Genomic DNA, 18317 nt, shown 5'->3' with positions numbered 1-18317 from the left:
GCCGCTAGATGACGCTACAAATACCTTTTTAAAAACTTATTTTTTATTACATAATTAGTAGGATCCTGAGCTTTATAACGCTTCCATATATTAGATAATACATCAAAATTCATTATTTGCATGAATAGTTATTTAATTTAGACAGAATTTATATCCCTTAGCTAATGGCGCCATCTAGTAGCAGCAGCGAGAACTAATTTCACTACGACATTTCGCCACGGATGGCGCCACCGGTCATCATACCGGTAATTGTCTCGAATAGAAATAAATAAATAATAGCAATTTGTATTATTCTATGAGGTAAATCCGATAAGTAATCAGATTTGCTATTGACAGATACGCATTTTAATAATATTCTAATCGAGAAAGTCGTCAAAGCCGATCGAAAATATTCGCCGACTTTCTCCGATTATTGTTTCGAACCATCGAACGATCACAATGTCAAATTGACATTGTAGTCGCATATTTCTCGCGAGGAGAGCGTCGAAAACAATTCGAATAGAGTAACAATTCGTCCGCCTATGCGGTATACTTGGCCGAATCGTGGCGAATCGCGTTGTTCCCGACACTTGTGCTCTCGACGCTGTCGGGCTCACGCGTATCTCCCAGTAGGGTTATTTAAAAATGGCGGACGCATCGTTTTCCGACACTACCTCAGATTGTTGCAATGAATGGTATTCTGATATTACCTCTGAACGGTCGGCGTCGGAGTACGTTATGATAGGCCAGAAGCCGTGTCTGTCTCACCGTCGTAGCAAAAGACATTTCTTACAGAAGCTATTTTTAAGAGAGGTAGGAACTGCTTAACCTTCAACCTGCATAGCGATAACGAAACTGACAGACAGACCCCATACCAGATCTGTCAAAATACGTCCCCGTTGCGAGTAACAAACAAAGTTGTACTAGGATATCTTCGAGGAAAAGAATGTTTTATTGTTTCTCGATGGTCTAGTACACTTGTCGCGTTCACACTGTGGTAAACTTTCAATGGTTGCAAGAAAAAATGTGCTTTTGTTCTTGCCCATGCTAGTTTCTTTTAATTTCGTTATTGTAATTATTGCATGATCTGTAGACACTTGAGAGAAAAACATAAACAATTGTGAATTAAAATTAAGTTAAGTACACCCGTAAATTAAGCGTATCGAGCAATCTTGTAGGTAATATAACTTTTTTCTGAGTATTAATTTCTCTAGCCAGTTTTATCGCTCTGTTTTATTCCGTAAAATACACCCTTGGCATTGTGAATCAATCTCTTTTTGTAGATCAGAGGCTGTCTATCGGCGCACAATAATGCAACAGAGGAAAGACTGTTTACTACTGTACCTCCACGGAGACATTTACTGCTTCTGCATGTAATCCCAAAGTCTGCGTTAGAAGCAGGGTACGTTTCAACATTTACATACTTGTATGACACCGAAGCAATGTTAAAGAAAGCAATGCTGTCATATATATTCTATAATAATAATAACCGTTGTTATTTAAGACATGTCGTGATGGGATTGACGCAGTGTGGTCAGTTTTTACTTACGTACACATACACGATGGATGTGTGCCGCAATACTTCTACGTATAAATATTTGTTACACTGGTGGGCTTTCACTCCGAACTATATCGCGCGGAAAGTCGCGCAGGTTACGCTTTTTGGTAATCACACGATCCACAGGGAACTTAGTATCGTTATATCGCAATGGCCGATGGAGCGGAACAAACTAGTGATACACGGCCTATGGTTAGTGTTTCGTTGGTTGAATATATTCGTTGTATCGTATTATCCGTAATTGATTACGATGAATTTTTAGTACGAATTGGCTGCATCTCCAACCAACGGACAGAGCATACTTAACGATAACCACGATACCGTCTCTCGAGAACTGCAAAGATTGTTTGAAAGTTGCAGAATCCTTTCAAGAGGATTTCGAAGGTAACAACGTATTACGACACAACGTGCATTCGTACCGAACGAATATTAATTAATGTTTCATGAGAGTTTGATGTTTCATGAGAGTTTGATGTTTCACAGAGTTGCTAGCAAATTGGGACGGTTGTCTGCGACACGATTGTCTCCAACACGGACTCACCGTTCACACTACCTACGAAGTAACTTCCCCGTACCCGAGGTTCCGAGCAGCGGTCTGTTTGAACTATTGGAACCACGTGGTGGTTAACGCGGGGAACTTTTTACACGTGCTGAAGGTGGACTTGGACATTCCGAAGTCCAAGAACCAGAAGACTTGTGATAAGCAGGACACTGTGATGCCTGACACGGTGCCATTGGACATGAGTGACGTGGAGGACGCGCATTACGCGAAGGTGGAACGTTACGAAAGCTCAGACGAGAAAGTAGGTACGTCCGAGTGCGCGGTCGAGCAGTCCCCGAGTGCGGAACATGACTTTTTAGAAGAAACAATTAAAGTAGACGATAAGTTAGCTCGTGATCCATCGAATACCTCAAGTAGTAGTCAAAGCGATTATGTCTGTGATATAAATAAGTCTGCCGATGCTGTGACTGTTAAGCTGTGTGAATATTCGGATACCTTAGAATATAAATGCTGTAACGCGAGTACGGGATCTAGAATCGACCAGCAAGCGATATCCGTTAGGGACAAGATCCTGCAGGACTTCTGCGAGGACATGTCCCAGGAACTTAACATTGGTAGCGATTTAATTACTCTAGTGAAGCACCCGTCGTGTTCGCCGCGGTCTACGCCTCAAAGGCTTCCTTCTGATCTCAAGACGACCCCGTGGTCCTCGCCGATCCTCACCCCGCCCTCGGACATCCTCAAGACCCGAAATTCCGAATCTAGTCATAAAAGCATACGCAGTCAGCGTCCCTACTCTCCGCAACCAGGTGCTTCTAAGGATAACAACGTAACTTCCGTTAATTTCCCCCTTCACTCCGTCTCCATGGGCCCTTCTTCCTCGCGTTTGATGTCCCCTCCCGTCAAGCGATCCTTCTGGCATCCCAGCTCTCGGAAACGGTCCAATCTCCACTCTCCCCCGCCCATCGTCAACCCGGCGCAATCGAGAACGAGAGCCACGCACAAGCTCACCCTCGAGGCGGAGAAAGCGTACGAGTTCACGGACGAGGCGCAGGAGACCTGCGAGAAGCTCAGCTCGTTCAGGAAACGCAGACTCGCCGACAAGAAGTACGAGTTCCGCGACGAAACGGAGGACGCCGAGAACATAATCCCTTTCAAGCATATACGGGATCAATTCAAGGATCGTGGCTGCTCGATACACCAGATACCATCGTCCCCGATGTCGCCTGTAATGCCAAACGGTAGGAAGCACTGGGTGGACTCCGACGAAAGCGAAACGGATTATTTTGGCGTCAGCCAAGACATCGGGGTGTCGAACGACTTAATCACCGATTCAGGTAAATGGTTACTAGGGTGGTCATTTCAATGATCATTAAAATAAGTTTCGCTGCACCCTTACCGATCCCTGTAAGGGATGGAACAACACTTGATGTAACTGTACAACTATTTTCAGCTGAGAAGAATGTTCTACGTCCGCTGAATCAGAATCAACTACCTAACGGAGGTATAAACAGAGATCGTACGGGCAAACATTCCCTGAATGGTTCGCCACTGGTCCCAAAAATAGATTTACAATATCCTGTCATAAAATGCACTAAACACTTCAAGAGGAGCTACGTCGAACTTGATGACGAAATTATATCTGTGATCACGGATGTCGAAGGTACGTTTAGTCGATAGAGCGTACCTAAGTCGTGTTTCTAGCAGCGAGTAAGAAAATCTGTACACGATATTTCGCAGATGAAGAGACTGGAGGATACGTGAGCTATCAGTGCGTGCTTCCTATGCTCGTTCATGGATCTGGATACGTTCAAATGCAAATGATCAGCAACAGCAAGGCTGAGAAATTGGTGGGCATTTTAAATGAAATTGGAATAAAGAGGAGTCGAATAGATTTTAATTGAGAATTGAATATATTTTCAGATAGTACCTAGCGTGTCGATAAACCAATTAAGTTTCGACATCGAAACGTTCTGTCACCACATCGCTGACTGGATCTGTACGAGATTTAAAAAGAGATACTGGCATTGCAGCGATTACGACATCGAGATAATAGACGTATGCGCGTTGAGCGGGGATATTATTTGTTTGTTGATCATGAAAATCCAGGCTAGCGAAATTGGTAGTCAAACACAGTGGTTAGTATCGGTTTACGTTTGGAGGTGTTTGTTGTACTTTGAGCGTTAACGTATGCGAAATGTGCGCAGTTCTCAAGAAAGAAAACAGTACAAAGTGGGCTGCAAATTTACGTGGAACATCGACACGAACCAGTATAGAATAACGGACGTATTGCCGATGGAGGAGGTGAAACCAGAATCTTGGAAATCGAACTGCACGAACGTTCCGAATTTTCGGAGTCCTCTGTGGAACCCGACTCGACGTTTAGCGCCAAAGTTGAGGGAAAAGATACAGCAACCATACGCGCACACTGTACGGTTCTTGAATAACGAGATGAGCATAGCAGGTGAGTGGTTTAAGATATATCATTTATAAATGACGAAAATAAATAAAATATTTTACAGGTGAATCCATAACTAGACTGTACGATTTGGACAATTTGGTGGTATTATATATAAAGCCAATGTCGCATTATACTTAAATCGAATAAGGTAACCGTCGAATCAACGATATGTTGCAAACAATAATTTATTTATTGATACAAATCTAAGAGTTTCATTATTATTACGATAACGTGTACATTGTAATGGATGTATTGGAAACGTACCCCATATACACACACACACATAAGTACTATATATATCGTGTGCGTGTATGTATATACAATATATAATAACCATCTCAAGACTCATTAGTCCCAAGTATGAATAACAGCCGATATAATACGTTGTATAGATAATGTGCTTCTTTTTGTTTTCATGAGAATATGGTTAAGTTGATTGTTAAGTGCTGCTGCGTGGATTGTCCAAAACTTAACGATATAGATAAGGGTACACGATACAACGAACATTGCAAGCGTTTGCTCTGATTTGTAAATTATATTCTAGCATTACGCTACGTTAACTATCTATGGTATATAGATAACTTTGGTAACTACCAGATATGGGTAACTAAAACTGATTGTCAATGAATGTATTGTACGTGGATTGAAAGTAAGAGAAACGAGAAATCGTAAAAATCATTTAGTACTTGGTCCCCAAACTTAACTGGCGATCTAAAGGAAAATACGCGAAAAAAGTTTGATCGATTCTATGCCAAAATTTGCCCTAGTTATACTTGTAGGATTAAATACTTTAATTTAATTTCTCATGTCATTTCGCAATCTTATTGTATTATAAAGCCATCTCACCGTGAACTTTTTATATCTGAAAACTAAGCGAATACGTTATACGAATGTGCAACATGTGCGTCTAACTAACGAACTTGTAATTTATGTAAGTACCGATCGTAACTTTCGACAAAGAACATTCAAGACTTAAGAGACAAAGTTATTTAATTGCTGAAGCAGTGACGTTGAAGCTGGTAAGGTCAGTTTCTTAAATGCAATAAAATTTCCGTTATCAATGGCAAACGTTTTACGTTTACGTGTTTACCTTTGTAAATGCACGAGGTGTTTACTGTGTGTACGTGAGCCCAAGACGGGGGAGTTGTGCCAATTCAAACAGGTATCTTCATGGGTGGTCCCACGCTAACATCCGACACTATTCCATCCAATTTCAAATCGGTGAGGACCTCGTCCCATGCGTTCATGCATTGCTGGTAATGCCGTATTTGTCGATCCGCCGTCGAGATCAACATATTTTTCAAATCCGTTTGTTTCTCCGTGTTCCATCTCTGTAAATCGCTGCGTAAATTCTCGTTAGCGCATTCCACGCGATCCTGTAACACCTCTGCCTGCTTAGCCAATCGTGGTATCGTCTGTCCAAGTCTTTCCAGCTTCTCATCGCGCGACTCTGCTTTCCAAATCGATCCACCCCAATTTTGCACTGATGTTGCACCGCTTGTAACGCCCATTAACTGTTCGAACAATTTTGCTTGTTAGTAATCATTGTAATTCATTGCTACGTTTTAAACCAGTGATCTCAAAGCACTTATAATGCTAAAATTTCTCAGACCTAACCCAGACCTAACCCAAAATTTGTCATGGTATTTGTTGTTGCCGCCTTGTTAAAATTCAGGAATCCTATCCAGACTTATTTTCTTTAACATCTCATTTTTAGAATAGGTTTTTTAAGTTCCTTCAACGTGTTGAAGCGTAATTTTTAAAAAGTGTGAAAATCACTGATTTAAACTATAACATTGAGTGCATTCAATGGCGCATACTTGATCCTTTTCCAGTCTTTTCTTTGCCAAATCTTCGACGATCAATTCGTATTTGATTTGCATCGAGTCACGCCGAGATAGCGCGCTCTTGACCGCGTCTATGTACGAAATGTATTCTCGCTCTTCGTTCGGAACATTTTCTAAAAGCTTCTGGTGAGCCACTGCGTTACATTCTATCGCCTTTGCAATCGCCAGCAGAATAGGAGCCAGTTCTGGCTCAGAAGTTGCCCACAAGGTGAATATTGGATGCAGTTGATGCAACTCGAGCAAATAGTCTGATTCGGATAAAAAATATTTCGATTAACTGTTTCCTTTAAAATAAATATTACAGGATACTTATCGATAAAACTATCCGTTGTGATAATTAATTTTTTAAAGTTTATTTCGATTCAAAGTTTAATCGATATATTTCTATCAATAAGTAGAGTGTGATATTTATTTTTAAAAAATATCAACAACAAATTAAAATCGTTATGAAGTATAAATACTTCCACAGTTCGCTGTAATTTGCAATATAATTTGCAATATAATTTGCTTTTTACCTTGTCTCTCCTTGTGTATACAATGATTTATCTTATCTATAGTTCCTAATTTTTCGCTTAAGGCTGTACAATAATCTCGAATTTGCTCGAGCTCGTATTGATGTTGTTTCATGGTGTACGTGCTCGCTATGTTTTGTAAAGAATCGGTCATTTTTACAAGAACATTTGCACGATTTTTACGATGTATAAGAAACTCCTACAAAGAAGGGAAATATAATATCCGAAAGTGTACCGGATAAAGCTTCGTAAGATACGCTTACCGCAGGTTTAGCGGTCAAAAAGATCTGCAGATTTTTGTCGCAGCTTAGAATGGGATGATTAACGACTCTGTTAAGAAATACGTGTAACAGCTTCATCCGTGCTATAATGAATTCCTTAGAGTAGCGATCCAACTGTGCGAGTAGCGTATGTTTCCCAGGCATTGGCTGTAATAATAAGATCGATATGCAACTCTTCCCGCAGACTATAAGATTATTCTAAAGGTAAACAAGTGAGCAGTGGATTACTGGTATGATATGCGTCGGGTACGAATCCACCAATTTCTGTCGCAGCCAAATAAAATCATTGTAACGTCTCCGAACGATGTACTCTCCCTCGTCGAATTCTGCTCTTGTGGACTAAGATAACACAGATATAGTGTTAAAAAAAATATTAAGAAAGTCTATATTATAGTAGAATTAAGCTTACCGTTGTTGTTATACGAAAGGTAATGTAAGTCTCGAGTGTTTCCAGATGTTTCTGAGGATTGTCCACTTTCACTTGAAGATCTCGAGAATCTATTTGAAAGTCTGATATCTCTTGCTCCGGTAGAGTAGAGAAACTATCGATGGAAGGAGATGCAATCTAAACATGTTAAGAGACCATATGTTGTGTACTTCCATATACTTTCCATTACTTTACCTATCTTATAGTACTGTAAGAATGGAATACATGTACACGTACTAGGAGCTCTACTTACCGATAGCAATTCAGAATTCTTTTAGATGGGATAATGTGTGTTTGTAAATGTGCGGATCGAAGAGAAATTTTGAATGGGAACGTTTCATAGACTGTGTTTGTTTACACTGTAATCTTTAATATAGTTTCTGTAGTATTACTGCTACATGCAAATTGGATTATCCTTGTTGGAGATGCCAGTTATTCATGTTAATTCGGACTCTTGGTGTAATTAAGGTCAACTATAAAAGTTGTTTCAGGTTATGCTCTTACCACTGAACCATCGACGGAGTTGCTACAATTGGAGAGGAAATCTCCATCGCGGCTTTCCTGTTTGACGATACCCCCGACCGCGACTGTGCTTACTTCCAAAATCGCCGAGTCCTCCGTGTCCTTCTCGCCTAAATCCAACTTGGTCTGCGAGGAAGTCATCATCTTTGAACTGTCAAGCAACCTCAAGCAACGACGCACAACGACGTGCGCCAGTGTGCGTCACAGCTGTGATAAAGCTCGAATTATAGCAATCAGTTTTTTAATCATGCGCACTGGAAAACTGTGAGGCACATAGCACGGTTAAAAACAATTCCGTCTTTACATTAGTTATTACTTTCTATTTTTGTATGAGAAATTGGTTATAATAAGATGGACTACAACGAAACATTACTCTCTTTGACAACAGTCGATAAAACTGATAATGGTACAAATCTCTTTCTATATATTCACTAATTACTCTGTACACAATTTAACATACTATTCCTCTTTGTAGAAGAAATTGAAAACTTTGATGGCAGACTGCAACACATCCTGCTAAAAATATTACCCACTTTACCAGAACATGACAAAGAGTTTATAACAGATGATATTCGCTATGAAAATGGTTCGGATATCAGGTGATGTATAATCATCCGCATCTGATGTATGAATCCTACAAAAAATTTTACAATTAATTCCCTTGTGCTTTTAGGTATCAATATCTACGAGCAGTTGTGCGTGTATTACAAACAATAAAAACATCCAATATATCTAATGAAGAGTCTTTACTCAGTATTAAGCAGTTCCATACTTTAAGAGTCGCCATAGAATTGGTAACTGCAATAGGAATTATACCCGCTCTGTTACCTGGAGTGGGAAACAACATGGTGAAACTATGCCCTAGAGCTTCTGAGATATGCAAAGAAAATGTAACAGATCTACAGGTACAAAAATCTAATCTCGTTAATTATAAAATATATATTGGGTCGATAAATATCTAATTCTTACTCAAATATTATTCATTTTAGAAGTACAAAAGACTGACATTCACAGTACATTCTCTCATGGAATTGAGCAATGATATCATGTTCCATTCTGCAGTGCTCGTTCAAATAGGTCCCTTATTAGCTGCACTTTTACAATTAAGTCATGCTCCACTGATGAAGCCATTAGAAGAATCAACATCAGCAGAAAATACAAGCGAAAATGAATTTAAAATGACGACAGATTTGTACAATAAATTAAAAAAGGACCAGGACCTGTTCACTGGTTTAATGCAGCAATTATTGAACAGCTGTCCGATGTCTATGAGTATGAAAGAATTTATGGTAATTCTCGGTATGAAAGGAGCACCAAAATGGCTACAAAGGGAAACTCGTAAATATTTAATACACCAACTTATGCAACCCAATGGGATTGTTTCGCTCGCGACTGCTGTTTGCGAGGATGTCTTGGATTTTGGCGAACACTGGAACAAATTGGATACTGTTTCTAGACTAATAGCTGCTACTCATGGCAGTGATCCTGATAATTATTATCAAGCTATATGTCCACAGGTATAGTTCGCAAACATCTGTCTGTTAATCATTCATACATTTTTCTAAGCATTCCATTTTACATTTGTTCCAGATACTGAATCTTTTAACAACGAAACAAGTAAAGTACTCGTCGACAATAGCAAATTGTTGCATTATCGCTCTTTACGAGCACAATCCCGATGTTTGTATTAAAAATATTATGGAGGTCATATGCGACTCGTTACTCGTCAATCCAATAAACAAACAAGATATAATAAAGAACGAAGACGAAGTAGAAAGGTGTATCGAAATTTTGATGAATTGTTTCGTAACCGTAGAAGCTAAATTTAAACAGCTGCCGTGCGAACTTTTAACGAAAGTAGCCGTTCCATTATTTTGCTTGTATAATAACGTCAGGCAAAGTGCTTGTCCGCTGAAGTCCAAAATCAAGCAACTTGTACTGAGACTTTTGCACGAAGAGTCGTCGAGAAACAGTGTTTACGCCGAATTGCTTGGACACAGTTCGACTGGAGACTTTGGCCAGCGTTTGGCGTCAAGATTTGGACCAACAGGCAGAGTTGAAATTATCGGAATAGACGCAACTCTTAATTACGAAGAGTTTGCGGACAGCCTGCTCGATTTAACGTCCGCGACCAATGTGCTATCAACGGAGTTATTCTCGTATTTATTGAAGTTCTTATCGAATTCCATGAAATTAGAAAAGGAAGGCGAAAATTTGCTAGAAACCGAAGACGATATGATGGAAAGGATCGGGAAACAGTTAGCTGCGGTAAAATTATTATCGAATCTAGCTAACGTATCCGTCGTGCAAGAAGCGCAAATAGAAAATCCAAGGCCCATATTGTCTTTTATAAAATCGTTATATAATAATTACGTTAAGAAAGGACAGAATTCGTCGGACGAAGGGGACTGCGAGATTCTGTACGTTAGTTTGATGTTGATAAAAATGATTTTAAGCGTAAGAAGGAAACCTTTGAATTGGGCAGAATTCAATGATTTTGCAATGTTTTTGAAAGATAGTTGCACTCTTTCGAACGTTCCAAAGCAGTTGTTATTATTGATGCGAGAACTAATCGAACTCATCGAAACTCAGGGTCGATTAAAGCAAAAACATTATCGAGATTTATCAGCGGATAATAAGACTTCGAGCATGTTTAACAACGCGCTTAAAGACGTTACAGATCCATTGCTTCCTGTACGTGCTCATGGTCTAATAACGTTTACCAAACTGATCGAAAATAAGGATCCGTGCGCCACTGCCAGAAAAGCGATTATATTACAATTGTTTAAAGTTAGTAAAATAAATCGATCTTTAAGCTTATCTTATAGTATAGTTTTCGCACTGTACATTTTATGTTACAGGAAAATTTAAAAAACGAAGACTCGTTTATATACTTGGCAGCAATCAACGGACTATGCACTTTAGCCACATCGTACCCGCAGGTAGTTATAGAAACGTTGGTACAAGAATATGTCGACATGGCAAACCGTGTTGCAACTGGAGAAATAACAACAGAAACTAGGATCAAACTGGGAGAAATACTTGTAAAAGTAACGCGATCTTTAGGTACGTAAAGATATTTCCCTAATCTTTTAAAGGATCTTTAATTACTTTGTATTGTACGATAGGTGAAATGGCATCTGCATACAAAAACATCTTAGTAAACGGATTTCTGTGCGCCACACGAGATTCAGATTCGTTGGTACGCGCTTCTAGCCTTTCCTGTTTAGGTGAATTGTGTAAAGTGTTAGGCTTCCGATTGGGAGACATACTCATCGAGGTACTTAGAAACATTTTATATGAATACATAATTAAATTTCTTTCAAATAGAATCTAAATCTTTTATTATTCGTATTATGTCCATTGACATCTATGTAATTTGATCAAACACTTTTAGGTAATCTATTGCGTCAGTTGTATAATAAAAACTGACAAGATTCCCGAATGTCGACGAGCTGCGGTTATGGTTGTCACGTTGTTACTTCGAGGGCTTGGAAAAGACACTTTAACCAGCCTTGGTAAAGATTTGGTGGAGCTGTATCGTGGGCTTAAACATTTAAGAAACAATAGCGAGGATCCAGTGTTACGTTTGCACGCTCAATTAGCCCTGGAAGAGTTGGACGACATTGTGCGTGACTTCCTATTTACGCCACCGAAACTGGAGAAAAGAATGTTTCTGTTGGATGTGTCGTGACGGGATATACATCATGACATTTTTGATAAATCGTTTTCTATAAAATTTATTTATTCAATAAATTTGTCATCAATCTAAGGCCGTGTTTCAACCGAGGACTGTCCAACATAACTTTGTTGGCCACATTCAAATTTCCCGCGAATATGTACTTTCCTCTTTCTCGCTAGTGGCGCTATTAGTACAGACGCATACAGACGACTGCTTTTTGAGGTTAGTAGGGAATGTGTACAAATTCATATTTTGTCTAATAATTGTTAATAATTAACAAATGTTCCAGGTGTATTCCTAGGAGCTCCAAAATGAACAAAACAAGATGCGAAATTCCCTTTTTTATGAAACAAATTCATCAAGCAAGCTCATTTCTGCGTGAGAAGCCTGGTTAGAAATTGAGGTTAGCAATTGTGCATTACATTTAGACTGCGGATTTTTTCACACTTATTAGAAACTTAAATATAAAAGAACACACAATATGCAATAATATAAAAATTATCGAAAGTAAAAGTTTATATTATAATATTTGCTGAGTAAAATGAATTCCTATTTACATTTATACGATATGTGTGCAAAGATTTTAGCTTGCATAAAGATCCACAGTCTAATTACATCTATCGTAAACTTAAACGTTTCGTATGTATTTCTGGAGTCTTTTGTTGGTAAATGCGTTGTAAGTTTTCAGAGGATACTAATGTCCAAGGTATAAAATCGATATATACTCTGACAAGAAAAATTGAAATGCGATCTATAAAAATACAGTATCCTCTGAAAAGAAACCAGCCAAACGAATGTAATCTCGTTTAAGACATGCGTACAGCCTTTGCGGTTGAGGTGTGGAGGTTGGCGAAGGTCGCGGGGTCACGGTACGCAAAATGAACTCTTTGCACGAGGGTTCGGGAAATGTTTTGTATTTGCCATCTCCAAGACCATCTACGTCAGAATTGCTAGTAACGGAAGTCATTACAAAGGCAGCCTGGAAAATAATTAAATATTAATTGAACAAATATTTGGGTTGGAATAAGTAAAATTTCTAACCTTTTGCGCGTCTCTGAACATTGCCGTTATTCGGGAACCAATGTTTCCCCTACAACCGCCTGGCACTTCTACTTCCTTTCCTCGCATTAATTGAATTAGGAACGAAGTAAACTCTTTAGAATCATCGTTGCCTCCCAATTTGTGATGCATGGAGTTCACTTGGGCGACTAGAGCTTCCACGCCTTCTATATCTCGAGCGATTTCCTAGCGAAATGTTTCCTTAGCTATGAAATTTGTAATCTAGTAGAATTCTACGTTTAGAAGCTTATGAATTAGAGATACCTCGTATATATGTATTTTTTGATGAAGGGGTTTCGTAGCATACTGCAATTTATTCTGTATGCTTTGCGCAACGTCCGGTAGATTTGGCAGAGCATCCTGTTTTTGTTGACTCAAGGTATAAAGCGATGCATGGGTTAAAGCTGGCAAGAGAAGCTGAGCAACTTGCCCGATGCGCTTGGAACTTAAGTAATGCAAGGCTTTCTCTGCCTCCCTTGTGTCGTCGAACAATCTTTTTTGTCGATGCGCGGGAACTTGCTGTGCTGAACTCCAAGTTGTAGACCAAGGATTATTAGGAATTAGCATTCTCGCGGATAGATGTCCTGTATCGAATAGCTTCGTTATATAAATGCATAGATTTATGTGCGATTTAAAGAATAAGAAAATTGGGAAGGGGACCTTTAGGCTGATCCCACTCGGTTGTTCCATCTTCTTCTATCCAATCTCTGGGAGAATACCATCGAATGAAATCTTCTAAAACAGCCGCAGGATTTGCTGCCTATGTTTAAAAATATTAATAAAAAATGTAAAAACATTAGCTCTTATTAAAAGATAGTTTGTGTTACCTTGAACGATTCCATGTCAGACAATAACGAAGCGCTCATCAGCCTAGCTCTCATTTCCGAAGCATATTTGTCAGTTCCAAGTTGCATCATTACTTGAGCATCCTCCTCGAGTTGATCCTCTGTTTTTGGCACAGGATCTTGCGTAACTGGTAAATAAAGAGGATCCCCAGTTTTGATCAGTCTAAACAAAATTCATAATTGTTAAAAAAGTATTAGATCAGTAAATTTCACTGAGAGAAAAAGTAGATTTATACTTGAGCGAAGGATGTCTAGCCAATCTTCCTGTTGGTTTATTCCACAACAGATATTTCGCTTTTGGTTGTGTCTTTGTTGTAGAGTTGTCCTCGTTTGTTTGCTCCTCTGTGCACTCAAAGAACTCCTCTTCTTCCGATTCTGTTGAAACTAAAGCAAAGTGAAAATCTTGTTGCGTGAGAGTTATCTTGTACGAACACACCTGTCTCGAAATCTTCAATATCCAAACTCTGAGACCTATGGGCAGATTCTTCCCTGGCTTTCTTCTTTTCAATGCAGCAGTTCATCATCTAACAGCAGAACGAATAATAAATAAATGAAAAGGCAAGAGACAGGTATACCGTACATACATTTTGCAGAGTTATAGAATTTTACCTGAAGCTTTTGGTGTAGTATACAAGTTCGCACAGAATCTGGAAAACCTGGTGTGACCCTAGAAAAAGCAAAACAGATAAACCTGTAATTTTGTGCAATAATTTATTATTGTAAAATAAATTTAAGCTATATGATTTGTAAAAATTTACCTAATTTTCAAAAATCCATGGCTCTCTTAGTAACGAATACTTTGGATTAAAACTTTTTTTCCTTGAAGATTTCATGGAACCCTACAAAAATATACAGAAAGTTTTTCTATAAAGTGACTAATTTTTTTCTATAAAAAACTAATTTTTTTTAAACGGGTGAATGGGGTTAGGTCTAGGTTGCCCGACGATTTTGGTCGAGATCTAAAATTGTTTATAAAAATTATTTTTCAATTCCTCGGTCAAAACCAAGCATTTTTTGTTAAATAACATATAGGTGTAACTTTGATCGTTTACGAAAGAAAAATTCAATAAAAATGCAATGATAAGTCGACAAAAATAAAAATTAAAATATCTCGAAAAATATTCGTTTTTCGACAAAATATATTTCACAACAATTTCATATCTCGTCGAGATGTACAACTTTTGTTTAAAACATTTTTTTCAAAAGTTCACTTTTTTTCAAAACAAATTTTCTTTAGGGATTTTTTTTTCATGAACAACAAAAATTCGGGATACATGTTATTTAAGAAAAAATGCTTCATTTTGGACGAGGAATTGAAAAATTATTTTTTGTAGACAATTTCAGATCATGATCAAAATCGATAGGGGAACCCTTGAGAATTCTTGTAAAAATCATTACCCTGTTTTTCAAAAATTGGGTTTTCGCTCTAGAGCAAAACTTTCTATATGTTTTTTATAGGGTTCCGTGAGATCTTGAAGGAAAAAAAGTTTCGACTTACAATGTGTGTTACCAAGGGAGCTAGGAATCTTTAAAAACTAGCCCCATTTTTCTAATATTTCTTCAGGCTTTTTATTTTTCCAAATGTGGATTTTCAACGAGAAAATCTGAAAAAATTCCACGGCGTACATCGCCCCGTCCTGGACGTCCGTGATTTATTTCAAAATTTTTCGTGTCGTATTACAGGAGAGAAAAAAAAAAAATGAAACAAGCGGAGACGTAGCGCTGGACATTGCGCGAGATCGAAGTCGTTTTCGTTCGCAACACCCCGTATGCGGAAAGCACGGTGCACGATTTGAGCATTCCGACCGAAAATCGGGACAGTGGTTCGGCAGTTCACGGTCAAAGGAGCTACGGAGGACTCGTTTTCGAACTATCTTACGATCCTGCCCTACCTCCGGCCGCGGTGCGAGATTCTAGTGGGGGGTCAAACAGCGGCGAATTCTTCCAGTCTAGTCGAGGGCCGTGCTGCCGATGCCACCGTGCCTAAGTTAACGGTTCCGTGGTCAGTTTCAAAGGTGTCGTTATCCGTGGATCACGTTTACGTCGATTCCGGAAAATTACTCGTGCGTTCAACTTCGCTGAGACAATATTTTTTTCTCGGGCTCGCGCGGCCACGGGCCTCGTCTTTATTGTTTCCCTCCGCGGGTACAACAGGTGGCATCGGCCGATTCGACTGCATTCCGTCTCGCCCGTAAACGGAACCAAAGTCGTTTCGGGGAAATAAACAGGCTGTTTTTCGTGTCTCCCGTGACTCTTGCGTGATTACCATCAGAGCTGGGCCCGAACCCCGAACGTCATGGGCCGAAATTGGCTGTGAACGCGAACATCCACAAATATGAGTGAGTAATACATTTTGTACGTTTCGGTTTCGGATGTCGGGGCAGTGTCTTACGATGTTTAAGAGGAATTGAGAAAACCTGGATAGTCGGTGTGGGTCGATCGCAAGTTTTATTCGTTCGTTTGGTTGATTCGGTTCGCGTCGTAAATCAAATCTGAACGGTGTCGGGATGCTTAGCGTCAGTGGAATGCGTGGAGTTGTTAATTAGAGTGCTTGGTATAGAGTTAACGAACGGTTGGTATTTAATTTTATTTATTCCGTTTGCGTTAATGAAGCTTAGGGTGGATCCCCATGCGCATTACGCGTGGCCAGTGGAAACGCAACGGAATTATCGTTTACACGAAACTAGTTGTAGTTTGAATTTACCGCGAATTTTGGTCACGTGACTTTTTTGGATTTCCACGAGGGTAAAAAGGTATTTTTCCGTTTCAGTCAGTCGCGATTTTCAAATTGTGGTGGTAGGTCTTTTAATATAGATAAAACAAGGAGGATTAGTCAATTTTCGAAATTTCAGGTCGTGTTAGTGAAACTCTGACGGTAAGTTAGGTCTTACGGTTGGTATTTAATTTTATTTATTCCGTTTGCGTTAATGAAGCTTAGGGTGGATCCCCATGCGTATTACGCGTGGCCAGTGGAAACGCAACGGAATTATCGTTTACACGAAACTAGCTGTAGTTTGAATCTACCGCGATTTTTGATCACGTGACTTTTTTGGATTTCCACGAGGGTAAAAAGGTATTTTTCCGTTTCAGTCAGTCGCGATTTTCAAATTGTGGTGGTAGGTCTTTTAACCCTTAAATGGACGAGTAAGTTTCGCGCCACTAGAAAAGTTTTCTTCAAAGTGACATTTGACATTAACTTCTTTTCAATGCATACAAATATTGGATAGTGCCAACATTAAAAAAAGTACAAAATTCGTTCAGAAATAAGAACTAGTTGTCAAAATTACAAAAAAATAAAAGAAGGTCAATTTTAACTGTGATGTTTAGTATGTTGTTTAAAAACAACATTGTCCATTTAAGGGTTAATATAAATAAAGCAAGGAGGATTATTCAATTTTCGAAATTTCAGGTCGTGCTAGTGAAACTCTGACGGTAAGTTAGGTCTCGTTATAAATAAAATTAGGGATTTCATTTGTACCCGGTCATTTTGTTAGGTTATGTCTTTTCGGACATTCAGAAAATACAGGTTGCTTTTTGATGACTAAAAAACATAGTTTGCAGGGTGCATATGGAAATGAACGCGAGAAAATAATCGGCGAAGTTCGTTAACGAAGTTTCTCGAACAAACGCGTAATTTCGTTTTATGGTGACCCATGGGTTGTTCGGATTTCCTCGCATCTTCGAACACCGTAGCCATGATAGTACCTACGTGCGCTTGCATCGAGTATCGTCTTCGGCGTATACTGGCCGACCTTGAACCATGTACTACACGAGACTAATATACACAGTGTGCTCTTCGTTCCGGACGTTCTTGCGGATGGGAATGACTTCGTACCTTGAAATATTTTACTCGCTTTCCTCGTTTTCGATAATAAGTGCTGGCTGAAAAAATTGATAACTTTTGCAGATGGGCGGTCGCAACGGAAAAGAAACACGAAAAACGTCGGCGTCCGGTTGTTCCACATACGTTTACGTGAAAAATCGGGAACCCTGATAATTCCGTGGTATCTGGCAACGAATGCGAAGAAATTTCTATAATTTCCTCGTGGAAAATTCAACAAGCGTGGCGATACTGGTTCGCTTGCCCAGTTGCCTGCTCGCTATGACCATCGAACCATGATATTCTCTTACCTCGATTCTTTTATTTTTTTTTTTTTACATTACTTGCACTTCCTATGTACGTATACATATATTTCCTTGAGAGACAGCGCCCGTGATAAGGGACTCTAAAGGTCTTTAGAACATGGAGATTTATTTAGAACATGGAGATATTATAGACAGATTAGGGAAGTCGTACCGCAGCTAAAAAGAGAAAGAAAACCGCGGTATCCTCTGTTCTTGTCTCTTGCGTGCAAACGTACGGTTTCGCGCGAATTTTTAATATCTCACTACCGACGTTGACTCTTTGTTATTAGATAAAGCTTTGGTACATGAAGCTTTCTTAGAAAGAGCTTTATCGCACGAAGCTTTATTAAACAAAGCTTTAGCAAGCAAAGTTTTGATACAGGAAGCTTTATTAAACAAGGCTTTGTACTGGAAGCTTTATTAAACAAGGCTTTGTACTGGAAGCTTTATTGAACGAAGCTTTCTTAGAAAAAGCTTTGATACCGGAAGCTTTATTAAACAAAGCATTGTGCAGGAA

At 39.1% G+C, this 18317-nt stretch overlaps 5 protein-coding genes across 7 annotated transcripts in view; 3 read left to right on the top strand and 2 right to left on the bottom strand.

Moving 5' to 3' along the window:
* The first annotated feature begins 29 nt into the window (after positions 1-29).
* LOC128881898 (uncharacterized) lies at positions 30-4699 on the top strand. Its single transcript, XM_054133314.1, has 10 exons — positions 30-792; positions 1263-1381; positions 1484-1729; positions 1800-1921; positions 2021-3376; positions 3493-3702; positions 3780-3889; positions 3963-4177; positions 4247-4503; positions 4562-4699. Exons 1-10 carry the CDS (start codon positions 625-627, stop codon positions 4636-4638), a joined length of 2880 nt encoding a protein of 959 aa, XP_053989289.1. The 5' UTR covers positions 30-624; the 3' UTR covers positions 4639-4699.
* LOC128881908 (sorting nexin-30-like) lies at positions 4670-8309 on the bottom strand. Of its 2 annotated transcripts, XR_008458217.1 has the most exons (8): positions 8072-8309; positions 7550-7705; positions 7369-7479; positions 7123-7287; positions 6863-7058; positions 6321-6595; positions 5591-6014; positions 4670-5369 (listed from the first exon to the last, which is right to left on the bottom strand). XR_008458217.1 is itself a non-coding variant. In XM_054133335.1 (7 exons), exons 1-7 carry the CDS (start codon positions 8231-8233, stop codon positions 5655-5657), a joined length of 1425 nt encoding a protein of 474 aa, XP_053989310.1. In that variant the 5' UTR covers positions 8234-8308; the 3' UTR covers positions 4670-5654. The 2 variants fall into 2 exon arrangements, 1 of the variants encoding a protein (XP_053989310.1); XM_054133335.1 differs by having other exon boundaries at positions 4670-6014; positions 8072-8308.
* Positions 8295-11793, top strand: LOC128881899 (transport and Golgi organization protein 6 homolog). Its single transcript, XM_054133315.1, has 8 exons — positions 8295-8495; positions 8565-8688; positions 8763-8994; positions 9079-9606; positions 9680-10879; positions 10951-11155; positions 11218-11369; positions 11487-11793. Exons 1-8 carry the CDS (start codon positions 8441-8443, stop codon positions 11781-11783), a joined length of 2793 nt encoding a protein of 930 aa, XP_053989290.1. The 5' UTR covers positions 8295-8440; the 3' UTR covers positions 11784-11793.
* Positions 11794-12269: 476 nt separating this feature from the next.
* LOC128881900 (rab3 GTPase-activating protein catalytic subunit) overlaps positions 12270-18317 on the bottom strand; it is a 15706-nt gene continuing 9658 nt past the window's right edge. The window contains exons 7-14 of one of the 2 annotated variants that reach the window (XM_054133316.1): positions 14285-14342; positions 14112-14199; positions 13912-14059; positions 13658-13838; positions 13491-13590; positions 13095-13414; positions 12813-13016; positions 12270-12750 (exon numbers count right to left, since the gene is read on the bottom strand). In XM_054133316.1, coding sequence (XP_053989291.1) covers positions 12523-12750; positions 12813-13016; positions 13095-13414; positions 13491-13590; positions 13658-13838; positions 13912-14059; positions 14112-14199; positions 14285-14342 — 1327 coding nt within the window. In that variant the 3' untranslated portion in view covers positions 12270-12522. The remainder of the gene's footprint in view (positions 12751-12812; positions 13017-13094; positions 13415-13490; positions 13591-13657; positions 13839-13911; positions 14060-14111; positions 14200-14284; positions 14343-18317) is intronic. The other variant, XM_054133317.1, reaches the window with a different exon arrangement.
* The window catches only part of LOC128881902 (uncharacterized), a 10658-nt gene continuing 7583 nt past the window's right edge, over positions 15243-18317 (top strand). The window contains exon 1 of the mRNA XM_054133321.1: positions 15243-16014. Within this exon, the coding sequence (XP_053989296.1) occupies positions 16011-16014 (4 nt within the window). The 5' untranslated portion in view covers positions 15243-16010. The remainder of the gene's footprint in view (positions 16015-18317) is intronic.

The sequence above is a fragment of the Hylaeus volcanicus genome, chromosome 9 (genome assembly GCF_026283585.1).
Source record: "Hylaeus volcanicus isolate JK05 chromosome 9, UHH_iyHylVolc1.0_haploid, whole genome shotgun sequence".
NCBI lineage: Eukaryota > Metazoa > Arthropoda > Insecta > Hymenoptera > Colletidae > Hylaeus > Hylaeus volcanicus.
The sequence above is the reverse complement of the archived record's forward strand: the minus strand, read 5'-3'. Positions and strand labels throughout refer to the sequence as shown.